The sequence below is a fragment of the Manis pentadactyla genome, chromosome 13, assembly GCF_030020395.1.
Source record: "Manis pentadactyla isolate mManPen7 chromosome 13, mManPen7.hap1, whole genome shotgun sequence".
NCBI lineage: Eukaryota > Metazoa > Chordata > Mammalia > Pholidota > Manidae > Manis > Manis pentadactyla.
Genome location: NC_080031.1, coordinates 70,524,672 through 70,541,397, shown reverse-complemented (window position 1 = coordinate 70,541,397; position 16,726 = coordinate 70,524,672). Strand labels below are relative to the sequence as shown.

The following is a 16,726-nucleotide window of genomic DNA, read 5'->3' as shown; positions in this document are numbered from 1 at the left end:
GAAAGGTTTGGATGAGGGGGAAAAAATGGATTGAGTCCAAAGCTGGGATGGGTTTTATTTATAGGGTTGGAAAGACTTGAGGATGTGTGTGGTCAGGTGTAAAAAGGCAGAGATGAGTTTAGTCTTCAGAGATTCAAGATAGAGACCAGGGGGCTCAGGGCTAGAGCCAGACCTGGAGAAGGTTGGGGGAATTTTCCACAACTGCTTGCCAAGGAACTGAGTTTATGTTGCAGAGACAACACATTTAGAATTTTGGCCTTTGGCAAAGAGCCCATGTAGCACCTTCTAGGTACAAGTAGAAAACACCTCTGTGACTGTATAATTTTTGGAAATAGATGTGAAATCTAACTCTTGCATAACACTTTGCAACCTTCAGACTGGGTTCCCAATTTCACTTGACCCTAAGATCTTGCAGCTGGGTGTGGGTAAATGTAAATGTAAACCAATATATGTATGTGTATGTGTGTGTATATATACATGTGTACACTTGTACACACACATATGACTATGTATGTTTCATGTCTCTGGGAAACTCCTTGTTAGGAACCTGAAGCTCAGAGCAGATATGACTCAACAAACCTTTCACAGTCCATCAGTTATTTAACCCAGGCCCTCTGGTTTTGGATTCTGGGACAACCTTTATTGTTTTCCTGGATTGGCATGGAGTGTGGGCACTGTCCTCTCCCTTTGCCTCCTGATTCACCAGGCCTTCCAGCCTCAGCCATCGGGGGCCACTCCTCAGGCACCCCCAGTGCTGGAGGTGCTCAGTGGCTTCCTTGTGCTCTGTAGAGCTGCCCCTCCTCTTAGAGCAGCAGCTCCCCTACCAGCCTCCTCCACTCTGCCATTGAAGGTTCCTCAGATTCTGCCCACAAACTCCATATCCTGGGCTCTTCCTTTCCACGTACAGCAAAGAAAGTTACCACCAGGGTCCACGTAATGTCAGACTTTCTTCACAGCCTGCTTCTCAAATTTCCATCCCTCTCTGCTACTGTGTTTCTTCCAGTTTTGGAATCCAGTGTCTCTTCCTGTTCATACTCAACGTCCTGCCAACCCACTGCTCTTTGGAGCTGTGCAACCCTGGTGGGACTCCTGATTTGGTCACGTACCAACTGGAACCACCCAGCCTTATTGAAGCTAAAAATACCTGGTAATTTGGTGAAGATTTCAGGAGAGAATGCATGCAATGGTCAGCTCAGTGCCAGGCTTCATCAATCTTAGCTCCCTTTGACCCCCAGAGTGGCCTGGAGCTCTTATCCACATTTCCCAGCACTTAGCACACTAATATAATTAGCAACATTAATATATCTAAAAAGCAATTACCATTTAATTGCTCTGGCCCCAGCCAGCCTGAAGTTCCTCTCCATGCGCTTCTAATTTGGAACTTGGGGTTTTAGTCCTACCCCGAATGGTCACAAAATCACTGCCTTAGAGAAAATGGAAAATGACTTCAGGCAGCATTGATTACAAGGTAAAAGATTCAGGAATTCCCTTCATTTTGTTCTGTATAAAATTCAAATACCAATTTGCTCTGGCCAGTGAACAAATCAGACAATTTCAAGCAGCCGCTCTCTGTGACTTAGTGAATTATCCTGCATGGTTAGACCCACACTGCTTTCAAGAAGGCGTGCCCTCCTTCATATGCACTGTCCTGATATTCATTAAAATAAATTAGTGCCCTTGTGTAGATTCAGACTGGGAATCAAGTTTCAGGCATCTCTTCTTACAAGAAATTTATTTATATTATATACTCCATTTAAAAGAATAAATGCCCTTCCCTCTGCCTGTGGAGTTTATCTTAGCACTACTGTGAGAACCTAATGCCCCAGTGAAGGCAGTGTGCTTTATTTCTCCTCCGCCGACCCACCATGGCATAAAGTAACAGCAGTCTCTAATCAAGAGGAACCCCCAGTACTTTGAGATTTTGAATCCAAATCTTTAATATTAGAAATGCACATGTGCATTTGAGAAACCTAGATTGCCTGGAGCCACACGGAAAGCATTTACATCTGAACCACTTTACATGTGATTGTGAGTTAAAAGTAAATTCTAAATAACTTCAGCAGTTTGCGATTTGGAAACCAGCCTGGGCCATGTAAATTCTGCCTTAGTTCTTTTTCCGTTAAATCCTATGCCAAAGTAAATGGAAGCTGGAGAGAACCTTTGAACTCCTCGGTTCTCCAGTGACCTCAGCACGGCTGGGTTGGCAGAGCCAGTGTTTAGTATCCACAGGAAGATTTTTTCCTTCATTGTTGAAGTGCACATGACAGTTACCTCCCTTGGTGGAAAAGGCAGTATTGCTGCCTGGGCCCTCCGGGCTCTGGGCCGAGTCCTCTGAGAAGTGGGCTTTCTGCCATCAGGAGCTCATCTGTGCAGCTCCTGGGGGCCCATGGGGATGGCACCTGGGTTTCTCAATACCTCTGCATCCCAGTCTTGTCAACTCTCTCCCCCCTTCCTTCCCCTTTCAAAAAGAGCTGCTGAAAGCAAGGAATCTGGAGCGCGGTGCTCTCTTTCCTGCAGATTAGGGCCAGCAGCTTAACTTCTGCAGCCTCAGTTTCCTTTTCTGGAGATTAAAATAGTCCTGTCCACGCGAGCCCTTCTCTTCTCTGAATGTTTTATTGTTGTACCTGCGGCCATGCAGTTCATTCCATTGTCTTGGTCATTATTTATTATGAACACGTTATTATTTAACTGTGTCTTAAACATAACATGACATATACATGTGTATGTGTATATGCACGTGTGACATAATGAGTTATAGGAAATACATATTTCGTCATTCAGATGACCAAGTATATATTTCCCACATATATTTGATCTGATTCATCCGCAGGTCCTGAAAGCGCTTCAGAGCCTTGAAGGGGAAATGGGTGTCTTGTCAAGTCAATGAGAGACTTTTGGACCCACGGTGGGGGGTGGGGAAGGGGGTTGGAAGTTGAATCAGCCAGTGGCCAATAATTTAGTCAGTCATGACTATGCAATAAAGCCCTCACAAAAACCCCTGAGAAGGGTATATTGCTCTCTGGGATCCTGCTTCTCTGTAGGAGACAGCTTCTATGTAGGGGAACAAGAACGCCTCTAAGCTCCACAAGGATAGAAGCTCCTTTATTTGGGATCTTGCCCTGTGTATCTCTTCATTCTGGCTGTTAATTTGTATCCTTTATGGTAACCTTTAATAAACTGGTAAAGGTAAGTGTTTTCCTGAGTTCTGTGAGCCACTCTAGCAAATTAATCGAACCTAAGGGGAGGTTGAGGGTACCCCAGTCTGTAGCTGGTGGGTCAGAAGCACAGGGAACTGCCTGGGGCTTGCGACTGGCATCTGTAGCTGGGGGTGAAGAGCAGTCCTGTAGGACAGAGGGAGTCTTTAACCTGGGGAAACTGGTGCTGTCTCCAGGCAGATAGCATGAGAATTGAGTTGAGTTCTGGGATGCCCTCCTGGTGTTTGAGAATTGCTTGGTGTTGTGCATAGAACCACCACACACACACACATGCATAGGAATTGTAGCCAGGAGCCTGAAAGGAGATATACTGCACTGTGGCAAAAATACAAAATGTAAAATAACATAATATATATAACATGTATTATATGTGCTTGAAGGCAGGGACAACGGCTCCCACTCTTGTGCATTCCCCTCAGAGGCTAACGCCATGCTGGGTGCATGGTAGGTTTTCAGCAGACAGCCAATTGAGTGCAGTCCCTGAAGGTACCTCTTTAGCCCTCCTGTGCCATAGTTAACAAAGAAAAGTATCATCCATCAGCCAAGCCAATATCCATAAAAATGAATTTTATCTCCTTATATTTTAATGTGTGCTCTTTCTCTAGTATAGAAAGAACCCTGAAGGAAAAAATTACACATATATTTTATGCTCTGCCCTAATGCAAAGGAACATATTCCATGTTTGCTAATCCTTTGAAAAACAAATGTTTATGTAAGCCTTTGGGGGGGGAGGTTTACAAAACATTCTTTTACCCTTAGCCCTCAGTTCTAAGAAGTCAGTATTGTTTGTCATAAATTGTTATTATTTGGGTATATTTGAGAAATAGCATCACATAGACAATTTCTTCATTATCCCCATATTAAATCTCAAATTAAGGTGGCCTCTTATTATCTGCTGTTCGGGGTTCTTCACTGTTCTGCAGATTCATCCCCAGGAGTCATGGGGCCTCTGTTTCAACACGGTCAAGAATGAGGGGCTCAGTCCTGCTGGAAACAGCCTTATTCTGTTTCAAGTAAGGCATCTTGAACTGGTGTGCAGAAGCCGTAAAGATCTTTGAGATGCAGAAGGTGTTCACGCATGAATATCCTGTGTTGCTCCAAATGATATGTATCAGTGTCACTGAGGGAGAAAGGAGATTAACTGCTACCCAACAATGTGCAAGACTTGTGTATTGTAAACCTGAGGATACTCTTCTCCAAAGGAGTTTATCACAGGCTCTATACGTCGGGTGTACCTATTGCAAATCATTAGGGGAAGATGGAGAACAGTCAACAGAGGATCCACACTCAGACAGCATGTGTAGAGAGGCAGGGACTAAGATCCAGTGGTTTGGGATCACACATACCTGGGCTTTGATTGCTATCTCCGTTACACCAGTAGCTTTGAGCAATTTACTTTCCTCTCTGGTCTTCGATTTTCTCATCCATGAAATGAGAATGATATTAAGGATTCAATGAGATTAAATTGACAAAACAAAACACCAACACAGTGTCTGGCTCAAACTGGTGCTAAACAAATGGTAGCCTGTATTAACATAGCAATTACTGTGCTGTTACTATTGCTATTTATCATCATTATTATCAGAAGCTTAGGAAGCCTCTTTGACTGATTACAGTTGGCACAGAGGTAATGGGTATCTCTTAGGGAAGAAAAAGTGGTGTTGGGACTCCAGGTTGGCCACCTGTCTTAGTTGCCAGTTAGGGGTGAGGGGCTTAATAGGATGTGTTAGGTTCCCCCTTAGTGGAATTGAGGGGCCCAGCTTTCCTACCTGCTAACACTGCCAGAAACCTTACACATACCCTTACTGAAAGGGTTGGTGGGTACCAACTACTGAGCTTATCCTGAAGTAGATAAAATATCAGCTAATTTCTTACCACTGTAATCTGTATTTTTTTGATCAGGCCAATGTTGTCCTAGTAAAACAATAATTCCTGCACCCAAAGCCCTGATTTGTAGCACTTACTAATTTCCATGGTGAAACTACTCCCGGCATACACAATTGCAAGCTCTCACCATGCAGTCACTGAACACAGAGTTGGAGAGAGATGTGCAGTTGCTCCAGTTGGGGCAGGCTGGCTCCAGTACAGCCCCGGGTCAGCCTGGAGCATCCACTGGAGCAGTATAGGATAGGATGATTGACAGCACAACTTACAAGCAAATACAGTAGAGGGAAAGTAGTTTGTCCCCAGAATGGATCATTATGAAAGAGTTGGCCAACAGAATTCATGCAGAAAGTGAATTAATACCAGATTACTTGAACAACATGTTTCCATGCCATTTTCCTGTCCTTGATCAGTACTCTTCAGTCATACTTAGGACAAAGTCTTTTCCTAGCCTCTTGGGCTCTAGGTGTGGGAAGTCTCTCTAATCACTTCCCAGTCATCAGAGTGTTTCTTTAAGGAGCAATTTCAAGATTTTGTTATGGGAATAAAGTCTATGCTTATAAAAGTGCCTTCCTTTCTCTTCTATCCTTCCTTCTTTCTTCCCACCCTACCTCCCTCCCTCCTTCGATTCCTTCTGTGCTCCCTTCCCTACTGCCTTTGCAAGTATTTTCTATCATCTGTTTTGCAATCCTGACAACCCCATGGGATCATCAAAATAGGTAGTAGTGTTTCTCCTTTGCAAAAATGTAGACAAAGTAAAAAACGGCTGTACTATGTAAATCTCTATCATGTTATTACTGTCATTGTTAATGTATCATTTTGCTATTTGGAAATCTTCATTGTTATTCAGACACGACCACTTCTTTAATTATCTTCCAGAAATTGGGAGGGTAATTCAACCTCTGACCACCTTTCCTTAGCTGTCACAAAATTAATCTTGTTCTCTCCTTCATGATTGTTGAAAACGGTATCACACTGTATCTAGAATATTGCATTACAGTGCAATAAATGGATTTCTGAGAAATTCTAATTAAGCGATGATACCTGGAACTTTCTCATCATAGTTAAGTCCCCAGAGATGACAAAACAGAATCCTCATGGGAAGCTGCTCTGTTTTCAGCACCTCACCACTGGAGCGAGCTGAATTCTGGTACAGACTGTTTCTGTTTCTGAACTGTTAGGGTGACACCCGTTGATGTTGTCAACATTGCAGATTTTAAAAAAAAACAAAAATAGGGCTTCTCAGCAAAGACCTCTTCAAAGTTTTCCAAATATCTGATGACTTAAACTGAGAAGAGGAGACATTGGAGATGATAAATGATTTGCCATCTACCATGAAGCCGTCTGCACACATGCTTGAGATCATTGCTTGCACCATGCTAATCCTCGTGAGCTGTGCTGGAAATGTATGTTTATTTTATTCTACATGGAAATGTATCACTGGGCGTTTACAGACATCCTTTCTTCTAATTTTCAGTCTTATATTTGTCCACCTCATTAAAAACTTGGTGGTGAACATCATGAAAATTGTTTATGCTTTGGGTTTCGTGTTGGATTCAGCTGGCTGCAAAGTTCTGCACTTCACAGCTGCCCTGACGACTTGCCTGGCCATCTGGTTCACGCTGCACTTTGCACTGTTCTACCACCAGCAGCTTTACCAAGCTGTCCACCCCGTGAGTGAGGCCCCAAGGCTGGACCAGCAGAAGCATTCCGTGAAGGTGGTTTCTGCACTTTGGGCTGCTGGTGTGGCAGGGCACACCCCTATTTTACTTTTCACTGGGAAACCAAAATACCTGAATGCAGGCAACGACACAGACCCCTTGTCTACCCACAGCATTTACGTGGATTGCCTGACTGACTTTGGAAACAAGCAGATAGAGTTTTATTACGGGAAAATATTTCTAGTTCTCATGGATATTCTTCCTTTAGCAATCTTAGTCTTCGTCTGTTTCTGGATGTCTTTTCTCCTTTCAGAAAGAAGGAAGATGACATATGGTGACATCTGGATCGGAGATGATGATTCAGAAACTGAAATCCTTAGAGGGGCCAAGTTTAGTATTGTATTAATGTGGCTGATCACTCCACTTTGGATTTCTCACTTTATCTTAGTCTCTTTTTCAGAAGACTTGGCAGCCTGTGTCTTTTTCCCAGCTGTTCTCACAGCCCTTTCTTCAGGCTTCTCTGCTCTTAGTCCTTTCCTGCTTATGTTGGTGAATTACAAAATGAAGTTGATGTCCTTGTGCGGGGCCAAAGAGGAAAGACCCACACCACAGCTTGCAGATGTGACTCTTTCTCCATATGCCTAACAACAAAGAGCTTGGCTTTAATCAGTGGGATGGGCCCCATCGTTGCAAGGTCAGTGGCAGTTCCCACAGCCCTCATCAATAGTTTCTGAAAGGGGGAATAGCAGATTGACACCTCCCCCAAAATAGACTTCTGGGGGAAACTGCAAGATGAAAATTATGAACACTGGGTTAGAACAAGCTGAAGAAAAATGGTAATCACAACATTTGTTACTTAGGACAATACCAAGGTTTTTCATGTAGAAACTCTTAACATGACTTGGCAGTGATCACATTCTGGAAATGAACTCAACACAACAAACAATATATTAAGTATTTATTCTGTCCAAGGTATTGTGTTAAAAATCAGTACGTTGTTGAAACTGAGGATAAAACTTCCTAGATAAATTTCTGAAGGTACTTAACTGTGATCTTGTGTTTCCATGTGTTTTTCTTGAATTACTCTGGTACATATTAGAAATGAGTATGCTAAGTAAGCAATGTTCAGGTTTTGCACTTTCAGTCATAGTACCTCAGCTAGGCAAGAAGCAGATTTTGTTCCTTTTCCTTCCTCTAGGAAGTTAGGGCCAGATGAAAGCACTGTGTTAATAAACTGCTGCTTGCTAAATCAAACTGTTTCTTATGGACAAGTGTGCAAATACTGGGTTATTACAGACATTTAGCCCACTATACTTGCTTAACCACATAGGTAACAAACTGTACTCCTCTTCAGGAAAAAGAGATGTTAGTGTTACAAAGAGTTTATTTCCTCTTTTGGTTATTAAAGGGGTATACTTTAATTGGAAGAATTCATAAAATATTCATAATAACTTGATTTCTGGATTTGGATTCAATAAAAATAACATTATAATTATAATTCAAAATACATGGCGAGGAGCTTATTTTTCACAGTAAGCCAGTGTCGCCACTTGGACTGCTTCAGATTCCATGGGAATTATATTAAATATCACACGGTCCATACATGTTGTTTATGCATTGAATTTTAAGTTAATTCTCATTAGATTCTTACATTTTTTTCATTTTCCTTCTTTATTAGTAGGTGTGGGATTTATTATACTGTAGTTCTAGTGAATGTGTATCCCTAAATTGAGACTCTTGCTTTAAAAGGCTGCATCTAAAGCTATAAACCTGGATCTCATTAACAGGAGAAATAACATTTTTGTTGCCATGAAGTGCTATGGTGAAATGAAATTTTAAAGTAACCAAGGCCTAGATTTTGTAGGGTTTCATAAGGCCAATATCTGTCCTTTGTATAGCACTGGGAATTAAAACACACACACACACACACACACACACACACACACTCTTCAGACCACACACACACACACACACTCTCTCTCTCTCTCTCTCTCTCTCTCTCTCTCTCTCTCTCTTCAGACCTGAAGTTTCTGGGTGGTCTTCATGGGAAATGCTTAGTCGAGTCCATTGAGGCAATTTAATCAGAAGGGCACTATGCATGGATCCTGTATAATGAAGTTAACATCTGTGGAGTTAGGGGATGTAGGGAAGAGGTCACCATCTTTTAATTAGGTGCAGATGTAACCAGGACTGGGAACAGCCATTGACCGTCAGTAGTAGTTCTCATATGCGGTTCTGGGACCTGGAAAATCAGCATCACCTGGGAATTTGTTAGACATGTAAATTCTCAGGCTCTGACCCAGACCTGTCGAATCGGAACCTCTTGGGGTTGGACCCAGCAATCTGTTTTAATAAAACTTTGGCTGATTCTCATGCACACTGAACTTTAAGTACTGCTGGTCTAAGGTTGCGCAGAAGTTTAGTCTTCTTGAACACTGAGAGGTATGAGTACGAAGCCAAGATAACTGACTCCTGCAGTCTTTAATGTCCCCCTTGCTTGTGATATTATGTCCATGTCTCTAAAACAGGAATCAGGTTGTCATCTTTGCAGAAATCAAGAATAAAGCATGACCACTTGAGGTGTGCCAACAATTTGGAACTTGGATTTGGATCGTTTCCTGTACCAGGGATCTAGTTCTCAAATTATTCCATAGTTCCTTTCCAGAAGCCGGTGCAGGACATGGTTGGCTTAAGCCCAGACTCAGCTTCCCAGTGCTAAAAGTGTTTCCTTTTTCTTCCCAGATATTTTCTTTTTGTTCAGGCCTCATGAGGTCCTAGTTTGGTCCTTGTAGAATTGATAAGTTTTAATCTGCAGTGGAGAGTAAATCATATTCTCACTGAACAACATTCTAGTTCTCTTTAAAATTATTTTCACTTTAACTCTCTTGCTCTCTCCTCTCTCTCTCTTTTCCTCTCCCTTAACCTCCATTGTTCATTCACATTCCTGGTGGGGTCAGGATGGCAGATGCAAGAGAGCTAGTCCTGGGAGCACCCTGGAGAGGGGTCAGAGTTGGTCAGGACTGTCCTGAGGCCCTGGTCTGGTTTCAGGGGTGTGCCCCTGCCAACTCAGGCTGTGTACATATTCTGTGAGTTAGAAGGTCATCTATTCCTCCCTCCCTGTGAAGGATTCTCGTATTTCTCCTTCAGAGGATCCCTCCAAACCTCTGCAGGAACAATCCCTTGCTGGGTAGTTGTGATCTCATAAAGCCGACCATTCCACGTAACCCTATTCCAGGTGTCGTCATCAGGAAGTCTTTGCTGAGACTGACATCCTGAAACTTGCTCCAGTGTCTAGCCTTGAGGTCAAATCCTCCCTTTACCTGCTGGCTCATTAGAGTCTTAGAAGAGTACTTTTCTCTTCTCCAAGTTAGATGTTTCCATAGCTGTGCCACATGAGACAAGAGTTTTCCAACCACTAGCTGTCTTGACCTAACTTTGTGTTAGTACATTGCCATTTGCCTATATAGCCTTCTTAAGAAGTGGTGTCCAACACCAAACACAATATATTTTTTTCTTGTTATATGCATGCTTATATTTTTTTTCTATTGTATATTCTTTTATCTTCTCTTGTGCAGCTACTGTGAACATGGATTCTTTCCTTCCTCCTAAGAGGAACGTTAAACTTATTTTAAATCACACATACACATACAAGTTTAAAAGTAGCCTACCTCTATGCCTCTATCCATTAGGTAATGCCAGCATCACTGTAAAGAGCTGAGACTGGCCAATAGTTCTTTGGGAAACAGTACTCATGTAACATACACATTCTGGTGTGCTTGACTCCTGAAAGGCTCACTGGTTTGTGACTATAGTCACACATTACAGAAATTGCTCTACCAAAATTCTTCTTAAAATGAATTGTCTTGCTCCATTTTACAAGGAATCAACATAGACTAGTAAAGGTTAGCTCATTCTCAGTATTTAGGTTTTAGAAATAATGGAATGACTCCCAAATCATTTGTAAGAATTATAAGTGACAAGCTAGGGCTCCAAACTGCAAAAGTTTGTAGAGATTCATCAGAGCAGTCCTGATATCTAGAATGACATTTTCTGGTACAGTGTTATCTTACTTTCCTTTTTAATAAAACGTAAGGAAAGGTGGTCATTATCATTTTCTTTGAAGATGAAGTCGAGGTATTATACCAAGTGGCTATGGAGTGTATGTGTGACAGACCGGCTCAGGGACATCTATGGGTGAGATGTGTTAGGTACTCAGAGGTCGATGTGCCGCTCTTTAATGATGGTGACATGGCCACCATTTCTGTGTAGACTCTGCTGGGGAGATAAAAGCAGTTGCTTTGGAATAACAGTTCATGAACACCCAAAATGATACAGTTCAGGGTTGAGGATGTCTGGGATTCTGCACAAGGTGGTTCAGACACATGACTGTGTTTCAGAACAATCAGAGGGCAAATCAGAACAGCTTTGGATGTGTTACTGGAAAGTGGTTTGTCTGAGCTGGCTTTTCCCCTACTTAGTAGTACACTACTTGGCCAAACCATTCCCAAGTTTTGTCGTCTATAATAGGAAGACTACATCTGCAAGTTACAATACACATCTTGAGCCTCCCTCACAGAGTGGTAGTAAGTGAAGTCAGATAAAAAAAGAATATTGCAGTGGATTTGAAAAAAATGAAATATTTGATACAGGAGAAGTATTTGTTTAGCACTGCAGCTCTCAGCAAGCTGAAGTAAGAGAGAAGAGTGAACTCAACATCAGAAGCTCTGGCTGTGTGTCCATGAGGCAAATACAGAACCTCTCTGAGCTTTGGTTTCCTTATACCCACAGAGGTGATTATTAAGACACGTGCATCTCAGGATCTTTGGGGAACATAAATGAGGGAGTATATGTAAAAGCAACCAGACTCTAGATACAAAGTTTTGTGCCAGACTGAGCACTTCACCTAGACCCTGGCACGGCTTTACTTCGCAGAGGTTTCTGTGGGTGTTCAAACAGAAAAGGCAGCACCCCTTCCCCAGAAGCTGGAGCAGGTTCAGCAGATTAAACTGAAATCTCCTCTTCAATAAAAAACATCCTGACGTTCTCCAAATATGCCAAGAAACCAGATATTCTAAGAAGATGTGATCTGTGTACCTTTGGGCTTTGAAAATACTCCCCTGACCTCCCCTGCTTATCACCCAACCCTGGATCTCACCCTTCAAGACCCTTCTTTGAAGCAAAAACAGTAATAGGTGCTAAGGCCGTGTTATCCATCTTTCTGGAAATTCTGCTTCAGCATTCCCACCTCCAGGCTTTCGCCCTTGGTGCAGCCCCTACCAGGGGCACTTCCTCCATGCCCTACAACTCCCCCACCACTCAGACCCTCACCCTTCAACCTTCAGCTTAGACCCCCCTGTCCCAGGCAGAGTTCCCTAGTCTCCAAGGTCAAGGTTAGATAGCTCAGGCTCCTGTGTATTTATTTGTCTTAGTGAGGACCACATTATATGGTAATGGCTTATTCTCCTGTCAGTCTCCCCTCATACTGCATGCCCCACCCTGGCACGGGAGCCATGTAGGCTTTCCCCGTCAGGTACATGCAGCAATACACCAAAACTGAAGAAGTGGACAGACTCTACAGAGCTCGTGCTTGGCCCCTTTCTCTCTGTCGGTCTTTCTTGGCTCTCCTTCTGTTCCTCTTTCCAGTAGAAATTTCTTGCCTATATCATTTTGCTGCTTCAGGACTAGGCATTCAGTGACTGCCATGCTTCTGGCCACTGTTGAATCAGAGAGTGAAAGAAACTGAATCCAACATTTGGAATGAGTTGCTTCTTTGCCAGCCAAGCTACTGACCCAACTGGGGACAACATTTCATATATTCCAGTTTTTTCCACCCAAGCCTTCCAGTACTTAGTTTGTGATTTTTTTTTTTTTTTTAGCTCTTGTTGTATAAAGAAAGTTAAGTCCAGTCAGTATCTGTGTGCAGGCTTTCAAACTGAAAATTTACCCCAGTACAAATTTGGCTGTGAGCACGTGTGTGCATGTGTATAGGGGTATAGGGAGCTGCTGTGTTTTCTCCCAAGTATAGGTAAGTTAAAGAGTAAAGAAGCTGTAATGCAAATCGATGGAGGTTACCTCATCACTGAATGTGCTCTGCTCATTTGTTTTGACAAGCCCTTACTTTTAATAACCAGGCCTCACAGAATCCTGGTGAATGTAGCCATAGTGACTTTGGCAGGAAAGGAGAAATATCTGTAACATGAGCCTCCAGAATGAGTCCATGCTGACGCCTTGTAACAGGGAGGGAGGCAATTCATTTTAAGAAGAATTTCGGTAGAGCAATTTCTGTAATGTGTGACTATAGTCACAAATCAGTGAGCTTTTCAGGAGCCAAGCACACCAGAATGTGTACGCTACGTGAGTGCGGTTTCCCAAAGAAACTGTTGGCCAGTCTCAGCTCTTTCCAGTGATTACTGGCATTACCCAGTGGATTCGTATAAGTCTTCATTTGGGATTATTTTCAGAATCAGTTTTCAGGTCACAACAAAAAGTTAAAACTATCACCTGAAAAACATAATCCTGGAATGAGGTGGTGAGGCTATTTTTGAATTGCATGCCTACTTTTGATTATCCAACTGGACTCCTAGTCGCCTGGAGCTCTCTCCCAAGTTGAGTCTTCCCTGGAAGGAAGCAGTTGGGCCATCACCGAGGTCACTCACAACAAGATGACATGGTGTTGATAGACCCATGAGGGCCATGAGCCCCTTCCACACACTTTAATAGGCACTGGACGGACTTCTGCTCTTGCCAGTTTATCAAAACTCTGTCAGAGGAGGAAAAATCCTACAGACTTTGTATACAGTTGATGCTCCTTATTTCATTATCACCTCTTAGCCAGGCATCAGTTTAGAGTTTAGGTGAAGTTCCTCCCAGTGCCTTGGGCACATCCCAGTTTGTCACTAGCTTCTGCATGATAGATAGGTCCCAGCTATCCCAGCCACCTAGTCCTGTGCCCCATGTTCTAATATTTCTCTTCTTTCCCTCCCTATAAATTTTCCTACCCAAACTGGTAGAGCTAAACCACTGGAAAACATCTCCTTTCCCTGCCAAACCTTCATCTTCATCTTCCCCCGCTGAAACTTAAGCACACAACATACTGCCTACGTAAATAACACATTAAAAATTGCCAACATCAGTAGAGAAATTAAAAGCCCTCTTAAGCTTGAAATGGAATGATTCCAAGCAGTGCACCATATCTAAGGCAGACAGATCTTGTAAGAAGTGCGTTGGGGATGGGGGAGAGGCCGTACGGGACCTCAGAGAACCTGGGACAAGTGACTCGTAGGGTGGGGGCTGACAGGGTGGGGTTGTGGTGGAAATTTATAAATGACTGGGTTCTGAGAGTCTATAGAGATCCAGGGCCAACTATGATGCACAGCAATCACATCTCACATAAAGAATTTTAAGTTGGACTGCCCTTTCAAGGGAAGCTGAAAAATATCCTTCACTTAGGCATAAACTCACCCTCATGGTCCTCAGTAGAGCTGGTCCTCTTGACTCCAAGCTGCCAGTTTGGCCAGGTGGAGGGTGGCCTCCATCTTCTTCTGGGCTTGCACGTATACAGCTCCTCCCTTCCTGACATGAGCAGGTCAGGAAGTATGGATCCACAGGGTGGTAGAGTAATGAACTTAACACTGTTAAAATTGCACAAATCACACAGTTCGACTTAGTTTCCTTTCACACAACACTCAAAGGGGGGATCACACATATCCATGGATCAGTACATCTCATATCAGTCAGGATGGATGGCTCGGGTCCAGGCTGTCCCAGCCAACTTCTTGTCACCACCACGGGCAAGCTCCACATTGGGGAAGGTGGTGCAGCGGAATGAGGAGTCCATGACGGAGCGGGAGAGCACGGGCAGATGAGCAGGAGCGAGTGTCGGAGCACACCTCTGTCTTCCTGTGTCAGGGACCTCTGGGACGAGCTTGCCACAGGCACTCTGTGTCCAGTCCCTTATATAGACCAGTCCATACATGCAGGGGTTGGAGATAAGAAGGGACAGTCCACATCTGGTTCGGGCATTCACTGGTATGCCCTTTAAGGTTGGGTACAGAGGCAGTTGGTGTGAAAGCAGGCAAACCTGACATAGGCAACTCCATACTGGATGCTCAGATCACTTCCCTCTGGTCACAATGGAGAAGTGGCACCATGTGAATCCATAAGGCCAGTCGCAACAAGGCAGGTGCCCTTCCTTCTTCCAGTTGTAAAATAAGGGAAACATGATCCCCACCTCACCACATTTTATGATGTTTGCAAAGGCTTTCTTTCACTAGTCCTAAGAAATAAAATGGAGGATCTGTAAAAGCACAAATTGTAACATTCTGGTAGTTTATTTATAAGAAATTTCACTGTTGTTGTTGTGACATGAGGATTTAAAACAATCTTAGAATGCTAATTCAATCTTAGAATACAAATGAAGTAAACATTATTTGTCAGGAGGCAGTAATACAAAGGAGGGGGTGGTGGTACTTACTAATACTGAGTTCCTTTGCATGGTTGACCACCCCAATGCCCCCAAGGCCAGACAGAGCCTGTCCCTGAGCAGAGCAGATGGGTGGGAACTGGGGGGTCACATCTCCTAGGCAGGCAGGGCAGCTGCCTTGCAGCCCCAGCCAAGAGCTGTAGGGAATGCAGACTGGTGCTGCTGGAGCGTCAGACACTGTTAGAGCAAAGCCAGAGATCCAGAATTTTACGTGAAATCACCCAAGGCCTACAAGTTGGCAGCTGATTCCTTCTTTTTAAAACACTGCTGGGGCCAAACACATCACATCTGTGGTCCAGGCTCGCTCATGGGCCTCCGGTGTGTGCCCTGTGTAGCTGTGCATTCCGAGACAGAGCATGTGTGGTGTTGGTCAGAAAAAGGGCCCCCTGGCTTGCACCGCAGACTGGTGTGTGGATGGGAGGGACCAGGAGAGCAGGATGGGAAAACACCCAGGGCCCAGCTCAGTTTCCTTATCACATTGGAGTATTTGCAGTAGCTGCTGTAAGCTGACCTCATCCCTTCCCATCTCATTCCTGATTCCTCGGGAGCCAGTACCCAAGGGTGCCAGGAGCTCAGAGGAGGGGCAGATGAGGAGGGTGGGGGCAGCAGAAGGAGCACTGGGACAATGAGGATGTACCCTCGACTGACAAGAAGCCATTATTGTTGGGAGTGTGGCCAGGTGAACCACAGGGACTTCTGCACTTCATAAAGGGGGATGTAATACTTTCAAAGTGGTACCTGGGAAGAGAGAAGTGTTGAAGGCTGACAAAAGGAATTGGGTCGTAGACAGAATAAGGTGTCCTAAAGGAGATGGCTGCATGTGAAGGCCCATCAGGACATAAAGGAGAGACTCCTGGGTGTCTTGGACCATTCCGTCTGAGGCTGGATGATCCAACCTTCTTAGGTAAATATAAGCAGTGGCCCAGGTCTTCCTGTAATGAGCTGAAACTGTTGTAACTCTCATGTTCTGCTTTATGGAATAAAGACTCTCACTGCCTTCCTCCAAGTTCAAATATAAAGATTTTCAGCTTTGATGTCATGATTTATATCACCCCCTGGATACGTGCCATTGGAATGGCTATACTTGAGTGGCTCTTGCTCTTTATGTTGGCAGAATACCTCACACAGGGACTCAGTGGTTATTTGTTGATTTGCTTGGTTAAGACATTTCATCTGTATTTTGTATTTAGTTTCTGCTTCCATATATTTAAAGATCCGCTTGGTCCGCAGCTTTAATGCATGTTTTTCTGCTTCATTGCCCCATGTTTCCATGTTTCTGCTATTCACCTGTACTCCATCCTGACACCCAATATCATCTTTGTGTTCACCAAGACTGTGGGAATAGTCTGTAAATCAACAGTTCATTGTGAGGTACAGGTTTAGTGGAAAGAAACTGGATTAGAAGACAGTCTGTTAGCTGACGAGCCAGATTCCTAACTGCTGGCATTGTCTTAGAATCCACCAGAATGAAAGAAAAAGTTATT

General features: G+C 43.6%; 2 protein-coding genes across 5 annotated transcripts in view; both read left to right on the top strand.

Moving 5' to 3' along the window:
• The window catches only part of SNCAIP (synuclein alpha interacting protein), a 143,265-nt gene that overhangs the window by 56,082 nt on the left and 70,457 nt on the right, over window positions 1–16,726 (top strand). The gene's annotated exons all lie outside the window — the stretch shown is intronic.
• Window positions 3,888–8,682, top strand: LOC118921408 (uncharacterized). Its single transcript, XM_057490347.1, has one exon. It carries the CDS (start codon window positions 6,410–6,412, stop codon window positions 7,403–7,405), a length of 996 nt encoding a protein of 331 aa, XP_057346330.1. The 5' UTR covers window positions 3,888–6,409; the 3' UTR covers window positions 7,406–8,682.